General features: G+C 38.2%; 1 protein-coding gene across 1 annotated transcript; it reads right to left on the minus strand.

Moving 5' to 3' along the window:
- Positions 1–6,899: 6,899 nt before the first annotated feature.
- On the minus strand, positions 6,900–9,846 carry zic6 (zic family member 6). Its single transcript, XM_060926928.1, has 2 exons — positions 8,886–9,846; positions 6,900–7,483 (listed from the first exon to the last, which is right to left on the minus strand). The coding sequence occupies exons 1-2, from the start codon at positions 9,844–9,846 to the stop codon at positions 6,900–6,902; spliced, it is 1,545 nt and encodes a 514-aa protein (XP_060782911.1).
- Between the last annotated feature and the right edge of the window lie 2,623 nt (positions 9,847–12,469).

The following is a 12,469-nucleotide window of genomic DNA, read 5'->3' on the forward strand; positions in this document are numbered from 1 at the left end:
ACAGAAAAAGTTGGCACCGATGTCCACAAGAGTAAATAGAAAACCAAAAAAGAAGAATTAAAAGGTAAAAAGACAAAAAAGGAAAGAAGGGACAAAATATAGAAGAAAAAGAAAACAGACATGTATGGTTTGACAACAGAGCTGAACATTCACCAAATGAATAGGCTACTTTTTAATAAACCGCTACTGACTCAGCTACACGGGGTACTGACACCACAACTAAGACAAGAAAAATGACCTATTGGTAAAGATAAGAGAAAATGTCATCACCCTTGGGCTGAGGCACGTTAAACAGTTCTCACTTATCATTTGCCTGTAAAATAGATACCATATCTATACAGACATTTTCAATTCACTCCTAAAATGTGTAGTGATTTACAAATGAATGCTTATACTGCTGATGCATCTTTTTTAATGTCTTAATTATTTGGGGGTTTTTTCTGATGAAATCAGAGACATATGAAAGATAAATTACCTCACACAGATTAAATGGCATTCGATGAGATAACACTTTAATCGAGTTGCAGTTCTCACTACTGTTCTACATTTCATCTCTTTGATGGGCTCATTACAATCTCACCTCTAAAATCAATTTGCCAGAATCACTAGCATCATTCTCATTACACACAGTTAGCATCAGATGGATGCGAGATTTCAAAGCGGCACATCGCCCGTTTGGAATTAGATAAATGAAAACTAAACTAATGGCATGGTTGGGCGGTGATATGGGAAGGCTAAGCTAAGATACAACTATATAAGGCAGGAAAGGTCTCAAGTTTGGATGATGTGTTTGTATAAGTGTAAGACTACACGTGGGTGGGTGGGTGCACACATGTGTGCATGTTTTGTTTTGTTTTTTGTACACTTGTTATATTGTGATAAAAGTGATATTGAAAATTGTGTGGTAGAAAGACAAGCGTTTAAGACTAGAGCTTCAGAAAGCATTTGGGCTATAGCTTAGAACTTCCAGGACTATGCTAAATAAATATGCAGCTTAAGGAGCCAATGTGAAAGATGCAAGGTTGGGAGTGATGTGAGTAGCCAGGAGTGCAAAGCAGCACAGAGATGAGAGACGGGAATGGTGAGCTCACCAGAAAGGAGGATGGGCAGTCATGGATGAAATAAAGCTCAAACCAAGAAAGCACCAACACCAGGAGCTTGACCTGGGGATGCTGGAAAGATGCTGGAATCCAATTAAAATAGCACCCCATCAGCCTATATAGCTACCACTCCCTCCCCAAGCTGACGCAACCTCACACTGCTTCTGTTAGATGAGGGCTTTTTTGAGGTAGTCAAAAAGTAAAGGGTGTGGAGATCTCTAAAGCTACTTGCACTTGAACTGTATGTGTCAGTAAGGATACATCACTGTCATGGTGACACAAAACCCTTCTCTTAACAACAGGCAGGATGTGTCATGTTTTGAAGAGGAAAAGACTGGGTCGTAAGAGTCACATAATCTGGAGACATGCATATAATGTTGAAACTCAACTGAATCTATGCCATATCAGTGCTGCTAACTGAGGTTTTTCACATTGAGATAAATATTTCAGTCAAGATAAAGATTTAAAAAAAGTAATGGGGAAGGGGTGTGGTTGGACAGCTATTTATGGAACATTGCTGTAGATTTACCAGTTGGAGGATACAATGGAAACACTTTCAGAACTGATAAAGTGAGCATTCAATTATGTGGAGGGAAAGAGGATAAATCTCATTTGGGGTGTGCACATACCTACAGTCCACAGTGCCAGCAAGTCAGATCTAGAGTAAGTTATTCTTCTCAAGTAAAAATATTTATCCAGAGCAATTTTGCATGCAGCAATACTAATACAGTATGTGCAGAAATCTTCAGGAAGGAGTAAATATACCATATATGAGGACAAGTAGCATTTTGTAATAAAAAGAGCAAATAAAAAAGTTTAAAATAAAAAGTAAAAGTAAAAAAATCCTGTCTCTACCTTAAAATATTAGAGATGTAACATCGCATTGGTATGATAATATTACTGATATTGATATTAACATTGTATAAGAATAACCATTTTAATAGTTTAATGGGCTTTTTAATTTAAAAAAATTCTATATTGTTTGGTAAAAAACAAATTGAAGGCTAAGCTTCCCATACCTTTATATCCATAGTGATACTAATATTAATGCTAAGTATACCAAATTACAAACATACAGCACTCCAATGATTTTCATTTCCTCTCAAAAAATGATGCATACTTATACAATAGAACTGCATCTGAAATTCTAAGTGATTTTTCTTTTATTACCAAATCACTCTACCAACACCAGAGGCTTTCAGTGGCTTAAATAGCGTTCATTTTACTTGTTGTGTGTCTGATCATGTGAACTGATTGCTCTTGTCTGTGTAATTTTCATTTAACACTGTTTAAATCAAATATCATAGCTGTCAAATGTACAGGAGAGAAGCATCAGAAGAATACAAACTTTACAATATATAGTGAGTGTACTGTGTCCCCTGAGAGGATTCCTGGTCTCAAGCAAAGCAGCTCAAACAAATGAGAAAGATGTCCATTATGTCTGATTGACAGAACTGTAAACAGGTGGTTATAAACCACCAAATATCTCATCTCATTATCTGTAGCTGCTTTATCCTGTTCTACAGGGTCGCAGGCAAGCTGGAGCCTATCCCAGCTGACTACGGGCGAAAGGCGGGGTACACCCTGGACAAGTCGCCAGGTCATCACAGGGCTGGCACATAGACACAGACAACCATTCACACTCACATTCACACCTACGGTCAATTTAGAGTCACCAGTTAACCTAACCTGCATGTCTTTGGACTGTGGGGGAAACCGGAGCACCCGGAGGAAACCTACACGGACACGGGGAGAACATGAAAGTTCTCCGCATAGAAAGGCCCTCGCCGGTCACAGGGCTTGAACCCAGACCTTCTTGCTGTGAGGCGACAGCACTAACCACTACACCACCCTGCCGCCCCCACCACCAAATATCATTTTATTTATTCATTCATTCTTAACCTAGTGATCTAGCAGGATCACCTGATGCTTATGGCAAGACACTTTATAAATGTAAGCTAAATGGGTCAGCAAATCAGCTACTTTTTTTTTTTGCAAAGGATAAGTTTTAAGAAAATGAGCTTTGTGTTCAATGTGTATTTTTGTACGGACATTAGTACTGACGTGCCAAAAACCTACAGGCCTAGACATATTCTACTCTTACAGCTATACTTAAATTATCTTAGGATTTTGGTAAATAGTGATTCTCAGATTTATGTTGGCAAAATATATTTGTGGCTTCTGATCTACGACTGAATATTGGTGCTAAGTTTACAGAGATCAAAATACCAGTAGCAAAAGATAAGCCTGAATTATTCACGTGGATAAAACATTAACTTAAAGGGTTTTTTTAAAAAAAGAGTGGCAGTGTTATGCTGTGGGGAACATTTATTTTCTAACATGGTTTGGGTCCACTTGTAGGGAAGGGTCACTGCAAATCATGCAAAGTTGTTTTGATTGATGACCTATATCCTATGATGAACCATTTTTATCCTGTTGGGAGGACTCACCTCACTGAATGGTTTGATGTCTATAAAAATCATGTAAATGATATGCTATACTGTATGTCACCAGATTTCAACCAAATGGAAAAAGTATGGGAGATTTTGGACTGATGTGTTAGACATCATTCTCCACAACCATCATCAAAACATCAATTGGAGGTATTTGTTTTGGAAGAGTGGTGTTCCATTTCTCCAGTTTCACAGAAATTTTATGTTAGTTTTCCTTTGTCACCCATCTGTATATTAAATCTGTCTCATCAAGGCTTTTGACAAACATACAGTATCAGTCAAAAGTTTGGACACATTTACCCACGCATAGTAATGAGCAAGTGTGTCCAAACTTTTGACTGGTACTGAATATGTTTGTTCAGATCCAGACAGAGTTATTTTCACAGGAAGCCAGTATCCTATGTTTTCAGGACTACCACTAAATGCAACAAGGCTATGTCCAAAGATACCTTCAAGGACTTCTTACAGTTTACTAAATACAGCTTTAAAAAGACTTAAATTCTGTTCTAATTCAAAAGGGCTTTTGGTCCATAATGTTAGTGACAATTAATGGCCATGAATCAGTTATATCTAGAACTTAAGACCTAAATAAATTTATTTACACAAGTCGATTTACATGAAAAGTTATTAAGGTTAGAGTTAGCATACATGCCTCTTGTTACAAATCCAAAATGAAATCCAACCAATCACCCTATTCATTAGATTTCATACAAATATCTCATTAATGATTCATGAAAGCATAAATAAACGTAAAGTCAGACTGAAACATACACTTTTAGAGGAGCTCTGTATCCACAAAGGCAGGGGAAAACCTTTTCATTTCAGGAAAATAGGGAGGGAACAGTTAAATGTTTCACTTGCAAAACCTAAAATATTTGCATCTGGCTACGTTCTATGTTATGAAATTATGAATGTGATTAACTATTGTAATAACCAGCCCAGGGAGTAATGAACATTTCAACAATCTATCCTGAAAATAAAATGCCCATGTGAGTGAAGGAATATTTAACAAAGTACAGTATTTAAAAGCAGGCAAACCAACTTTACAGCTACTCACGCCCTCCAGTGTAGTAATACTGGACTACTTCCACAACAGCTAGGTCAAGCCATATGCCAGAAATTTCCAGTCATTTTTTTTATCTTTACAGTTAGTTAATATAAAAGCAATGTTCTTAATACCTTAATCATAGATATATGACTTTTCACATAGATGTGTGAAATTTGTACAAGAACAAATTAGTTGAAACGCTTGGTTAATTACTTAATGAGTTGGGCATAGTCCATTAAACCAGCTCACATTATGCTCTAATGACCAACCTAGTAACTATTTAGTGAAGCACATTCATAGACAATTTACAGGCAATTAGCCATAAACCGGGCTGATGTCTTAAAAGCACTTGATGTAGTAGTTACAGTTTTCCTGGGCAATGCCATTTCCTTTCCAGTGAACCCAAATTGTACATGAATCAGTAAGGTAGGATTTCACGTTCAGTACTTCTTAGTACAGATCATCTAGGATGATCTCAGAACATCTGATTAGAAGACATAGGCTACAGATTGTAATAAGAAACTACTACAGCCAATACATTCTGATTTTAGTATCAAGTGCAGTGTCTCTCTGCAATTAGCAGATGACGAATACGTTTCTAAAAAAAATTCTAGGTTTTTAGCAAGCAATTAGTTCAAACTTCTGTTTACTTAAACCTGTTTTAATCCATTTAGAATAACTTCAGTGTTTGGCACTTTTGGACAGTAAATGACTTCTGATCAGAAAGGTTAACTTATTGCTACTGTCCAAATTACCTGGTTGTCGCACTATGCAAATTCACTTCCATGAAATGTTAATATATATCTTCTTGTGAGGCAATACACATTATAATTGAAGTGTGAATCTTGACTTCAACACCACAACATTATTTTTTAAGAACGAGCGAATTTAATCACACTCAACCTGATCAAAGGGAATAGAGACACTTTAATGTTGAATATTGAATGCACAAGTAATTGTACAGTAAGCTATATACAGTGAACTCAGTGAAATTTTAATTAAACATTTGGGAAACCTGAACTAGTGTGTGTGTGTGTGTGTGTGTGTGTGTGTGTGTGTGTGTGTGTGTGTGTGTGTGTGTGTGTATATATATATATATATATATGCACACACACACTACCAGTCAAAAGTTGGAACACACCTCTTCATTCATAGGTTTTTTTTTTCTGTATTTTGACTATTTCCTATGTTTAAGATTTTAGGACAATACTGAAGATGTCAAAACTCTAAAATAACATATGGAACATATATAGAATTATGTGGCAAACAAAAAAGTGTGAATAGAAACAAAGTATGTTTCATATTTTTGATTCTTCAAAGTAGCCATCATTTACCTTGATGATGCTTTGCACACTATTGGCATTATCTTAACCAGCTTCATGGAATGCTTTTCAGTTAACAGGCGCCTCGTCAAAAGTTAATTACTACAATTTCTTGCCTTATTAATGTGTTTGAGATCAAACATTAAATAGTATATAATAAAAATACAGTAAATAGCCCTATTCCACAACTGTAGTAATCCATACTATGTCAAGAACCGCTCAACTAAGTAACAAAAAATGACATCCATCGTTACTTTCAGACATGAAATGTTGTTGAATTAATAAAAATAAAGAAAAAACATTGAATTAGAAGGTGTGTCCAAACTTTTGACTGTTACTGTATATAAAAAGGGAAGAGAAGGGAAGCAAGGGCCTTGTGGTTGAAAACAGGCTGAATATTCTCACAAGAAGAAAGCAAAACTCAGCTGCTTGGAATTAATGACAACAAAGCAAATAATATTTCTTTCCCTTAGAAATGTGCATGAATTAACGTTGTGTTCTCCAAGCAAGCACTGTATTCCCAAAAATGAGTCCGAAAACACAGAACTAGGCCTAAACGAGTAAAATGTTCTTGTTGCAGTTTTAAGAGCAGTAGGCCTCAGTGTCTTCCCACATAATTCTGCTTCTAATTAAATAATGTAGTTTTGTATTTTTTTATTATTATTATTTCTATGTACAGAAAAATACACTGATGACCAATGTATTGCAGTACACTGGTCATAATTCTATTTTCAGTTAAAGCTAGTTAATCTCACCAGCACAATGTAGGCTATGTAATAATATATTTTCAATTAAAAAATATCACCAGCACAATAACATCAGCTCTCGGTCATAAACTGTTTAGACAAATCATAAATAGGACATCAAGAAATGCATCGAGAACATTCCGAAAATGGTTTCAAATGAAGAGTTTACATTATACAACCTGTCCTGTGCCCTCTTCATTACCTCTCCTTATTGCTATTATGAACAATCATTAATCATTATTACACTGCTTGGATGAGAAAGGCTGGGCGCTGCTGTGACAAGTGTACCAGCCGTTTACAATGCTTTTTTGGAAAGGTGAGTTTGATGCAAAATTCCTGTGGCTAGGGGCAAAAGTGGGACTTGCTTGGCTACACGGGTACGGCACGGTTTCGCCTCTGTAACTGCCCCGGTGGAGCAAGAGAGGATCCAAAAGAGACTGCGGCCTGTGCGCCGTATAGTCCAAACTGCTGTCAAAAGTGTGATGAAAGCGTGACCTCAGAGTCTCGGGGGAGTCCTGAGAGGGGGCAGGTGGCAAGGGTCGCGTCACCGCCGCAGGGGATGATGGGACTTGCTCTCCTGCCACCTCGGGAGACCCAGGCTCCCCGTCCTCGCCCGGTTTGGCCGTGTCGGCCTTGCAATGGAGCTTCATGTGTTTGCGCAGCGAGCTTGGGTGCGTGTAACATTTCTCACAGCCTCTGACCTTGCACATATATGGCTTGTCGCTCGAATGGACGTGCGAATGCTTCTTCCGGTCACTGCTGTTTGCAAACCGCCGGTTGCAGCCCTCGAACTCGCATTTGAACGGTTTCTCACCTAAAGGAGGGGAAAAATGAACCTCGAGTTATGGGTGAGGGCAAGGCACTCTTCATCAGGTCTGAGTGCTGTTACAAATGGGCTGAAGGAGCATTTGGGCAGATTGTAAGTCAACATTGTAATATCCCTCATTAAGTCTTCACTCCGCCACGAGGACATGGAGTGTGTGTGTGTGTTTTGGTCTCCTTTTTCTTCCAGGCCTAACACGTAGGCCTATAACAGCGGAAGTGATTTATTCCAACACTGTAGTGATCATAGTTTACAGCATGAGAAATAAATCGAAAAGGATGACTTTTTTTTTTTTTTTACTGTAATCTGTAAGTAGGTAAGTAGGCTGATATTCAGCTTTTTTTTATTATTAAAGTTATTTAAATCTATATGTCGGTCTAGACCGCTTTTTTGTTATTATTTGAAATTTGAAGTAACTCAGGCTGACTATGCAGCCCTAAATATTTCCTAAAGGAAAGAAACATGACTTTTTTTCGCCTACAGGCTACAGGGGAACGACAGAAGCTATCTTGAGGTCATTATATTCATACGAAGCCTATAAACCACACTTTAAGAAAAAGCTGAGCAATTGACGCATGCACTGTTTATATCGTAAATGTTATTTCTAATTAAGATAGGTGGAAATAAAAATGTAAGGTTAATTGAATTCGATGACGTCAGTTGTAGGTGAGGCCCACTGGATTGCTGAGTTTGAAGCAGGCCGAGAGCGCGCATTTACTCCTACTGGGGCTTCAGCTGGCCATTGCGTCAGCGCTACGTCACACCTCTCCAGTGTCCCAGGCTTGCTTTATTCATTCATTCATTTATTTATTTATTTCTCTCGCTGCCATAATGAGGGGCACCCAAACAACTGTCTCGAACAACTTATTTATTTTTACCATTGCTCTTGCCTTAACTACACTGCCAACTATTCCGACTAACAGAGATACCAACAGCTTAATGTTGACTTACAACAAATATTTAACGAAAGGACATTTAGAATGATTTATTTTTTTAAAAATAGAATACAGCTGAGAGAGAAGTGTTAAGTAATTTCGTTTGGTGGAAAATAACGGGCAAATAGGATAACAATCACAGACTGACTAAAGCATTTTCCTGATCTTTAAAACGTAAGCTACAGCTATGTAAAATTAATAAATTATTCTATATAAGGTGCATTATTCATTGATGGAAAAAAAATAATTGATGACTAATCACTTAAGCAACAGAACTAGTAAATTTTGTACATAAAAGTAGGATACGTAGCTAAAATTATAACTTAAAGTTATTTTCACGAGTCTGGCAACACAATATTTTAAACGCACAAAAAATAATAATGTATTATTATTATTATTATTATTATTATTATTATTATTATTATTATTATTATTATTATTATTATTATTTCACCAACCTGTGTGGGTTCTCTTGTGAATCTTGAGGTTTTCGGATCTGGCGAAAACTTTTTCACAGCCGTGAAAAGGGCATGGAAAGGGTTTTTCTCCCGTGTGCACTCTGACATGGTTGACCAGCTTGTATTTGGCTTTGAATGGCTTTCTGTCCCTGGGACAATTCTCCCAGTGGCACACATAGTCAGAATGCTCAGGTCCCCCGACATGCTCGATCGTCACATGAGTGACAAGTTCATACATAGTCCCAAAAGTCCTGGAACATGGCAGCTTGCCAGCACCTTCTTGGCCGTCACTCCACTTGCACACCAAGTCGTGCGCTAAAGTCTGTCTGGAGCACCTGAGGAATGCATCGCCCCCTCCTCGCTGCATGGCCATGTTCAGAGGCTTATAGAGCCCCAGAAACTGAGTAACAAGCTGTTGGCTGTTGGCCCGAGGGCCGCTGTGGGTTTGTCCGTATGGATGTGCCCTTGAGAGGAGATCACCTGGAAGACCCAACATTACCTGGCCATTCAGGTCTCGGTTGGCATCAACAGAGCTGTGGGCCTGCTCCGGATACGTGGTGAAGAAAGCATGGCTTCGGCCATCCCTGTAGCCGTGGAGGTCACGGTACCTTCCAGTAGCGCCATGTTGGTTAGGTCTTTGTGCCAGTTGGTCTGTGACTGGTGGCATGCCTGGTCCTGACAGGTTTGTCCCAATGATAATGCCCCTAGGGCTGGCGTCTAGGCGATGGCTGGTGTATCCCGTGTCTGGAAAGTGAGGCAACGAGTGGTCCACATATGCCGTGGCCCTTGTCTCGGGGTAGTCTAGCAAATTGTGCGAGGGGCAGAGTTTTAAGGAAGTGCCAGTGGGGTGCCCCATGTGCTCCCCTGCCAAAGGTGGCAGCACCATACTGGGTTCACTATTGCTCTCTCCAGGGTTTACGCAAGACAGAGGGCAGCCACTAAACCTTGAAAGGGTTGTCATGATTTTTTTTTTTTTTAAAGTGTGCAACCGCTCAAGATTTACCGACTAATTGTGTTCCCATTGCACCGCCGTGTATCATCTGCGCGTGCCGGTCTTGACTGTCAACCTCGCGGTCCCAGGAAGCGGACGGAAGTTGGTGAAAGTTGGTGCGCGTCCCATGCCGTTCACTTCACCTTCTTGATTTGTAGCAATAACAGTGGTAGTAAAATGCTCCGAACCAGGCCGGGCTGCAATATAAAAGCACAGCGGGCAAACCTGGTTTTGAAAAAAGGGCGTTCAGGGATTGGTCGGAATGCTCGATGATTGACAGCAACTGGGTTTGTTTTAAAAGGGACACGCAGGCGTTTCACCGCACGACTCCGTTTTCAATCTTGCAGTAAAAAATGCTTTGATATATGCCGCTTTTGCGCTGACAAATATTTTTGCCTTTTTCGGCTTCAGAGCGTCAGATTACAACTCAGAAAAACATCTCAGGATGGAACTGAGACACTGAACTCTGGGTATTAGCCGATTCACTCGGGCTTGTGCTCAGATCATAATAAATGAAGCATTTTGCACAATGCAGCATAAGCACAATCGGTGATTATTCACCTTTTACTTTTAGTGCGCTCAGATAATCTACACTCTCCGGTGTGCATCTAGACAAAAGTTGTGCGCAAAAATATCCGAAAAAAATAATTGATTTTTTAAAAAAAAATGATGTGCAAGAAAAAAAAATGTCGTCATGTATAATGACTGAAAAATATTTAAAATAAACTATACTTGGCATAGGTTCATAAGAAGACACAATATAATGGTACATATTATTTCCAGGCGGTCTTTCACTACTGAGACGGTTTGAACATATTGCCTTGTATTTGTTTTTGTTTTTTTTTCCAAATCATAACGTGCCAATGACGTCACAAACCCGGTGACACCGACAAGACTTTGCCGTCTCCCATCGGGAAATATAGACAAAACATCAACCTAATTGATTATGATTTATCTTTAAGAGACACTGGTTTCATATCACAAAACCACGAGTAGAGATGATCTTACATAGGCCTGAACAACCGGATTATTCATCTCAGTAGGTGACAGTTTGCAGTAAAACACCACACACTAAAGGTTTTTGACAAATAAGCATCCTGAAACGCCCCCGTCACACTGATCACTGATCATGCCAGGAATAACATTTAGTCATCTGATTTAGAGTGCGCACTGACTGTGTGTGTGTGTGTGTGTGTGTGTGTGTGTGTGTGTGTGTGTGTGTGTGTGTGTGTGTGTGTGTGTGTGTGTGTGTGTGTGTGTGTGTGTGTTTTCCCCTCATTATCATTTTAGACGAGCAATCTGTCGAAAGGACAATGAAAGACTTGGAATAAGTTATTATAAGTTATTGGGGGGGGGGGGGGTATTTTTTCTCTCTCTGTAACTGCAAAGTGTATGTTAGTCTATTCATAAATCCTTCACTTGGATTATCATCCATCACCTCACTTCTCCACTTGTGTATTACTTTAAATAGGCTACAAATAAAATTACTGATGTTGATCTAATAGGGCTGCATGTTGTCTCAAGTCATATAACGCTATATCAGATTTTCGAGTAATGCAGTTTATTTCAAAATACCTAAAGTATTTATTAAATAATTTCACCTGCAATAATTCAATTGGTAAGACGGAGAAGATATTTCTGACTGTAACGGCCCTTTTTACAACAAGTCTTACGATTAAATGTTTCGTGTATGAAAAATAAAAATAACACACGTTCAGTTCTGATAAAGTATTGAACTTTTTTTTATTTCAAGCAATTTTTGTCTAGAAGCAAATAATTTTCTAGTGTAAAAATCTCTGCAAATGTGTTAATGTTTAATGTTTATAAAGTCGTTACAACATACATAAAAATATATATAACAAATAAACTGTTACATTCACATCATATATATATATATATATATATATATATATATATATATATATATATATATATATATATATATATATGAGTGAATGTAACAGTGTTACATTCACATCACACACTCGTGTGTGTGTGTGTGTGTGTGTGTGTGTGTGTGTGTGTGTGTGTGTGTGTGTGTGTGTGTGTGTGTGAGATGTGAATGTAACGATAGATAGATAGATAGATAGATAGATAGATAGATAGATAGATAGATAGATAGATAGATAGATAGATAGATAGATAGATAGATAGATAGATAGATAGATAGTCTAATTTGTTCCATTAAGATCAATGGAACAGATCGTTTTGGGGTTTTTTTTTTTCGTATTCTGTGTTCGGACAAGTTCATGAGATCTCATAATGGCATGACGATCAAGCTGCACATATATTTTTACCCTCCGTTGCTCCTCGTGCAACAAGGCTGCAATTAATTATGACAAAATTGTATAGTATTTTTAACTATATAGAAACGTTATAATAACACTTTGGTCACCCATCATACTTGACTTACTTCACACTTGTCTGATGCATTGTTTCCTTTTTTTTTTTTTGTGGTGCATTTTCTTTTGTTGATTTGTGCGTCACTGAATGTTGCTTGTTCGCAGCATAATCGCACCATTTACTCATACACATGAGCATTAAGCTGAAAAGTTGTCCAAGCCCAGATACAATAGTGTGCTGCATGTGTAGC

Source organism: Neoarius graeffei, chromosome 8 (genome assembly GCF_027579695.1).
Source record: "Neoarius graeffei isolate fNeoGra1 chromosome 8, fNeoGra1.pri, whole genome shotgun sequence".
Lineage (NCBI taxonomy): Eukaryota > Metazoa > Chordata > Actinopteri > Siluriformes > Ariidae > Neoarius > Neoarius graeffei.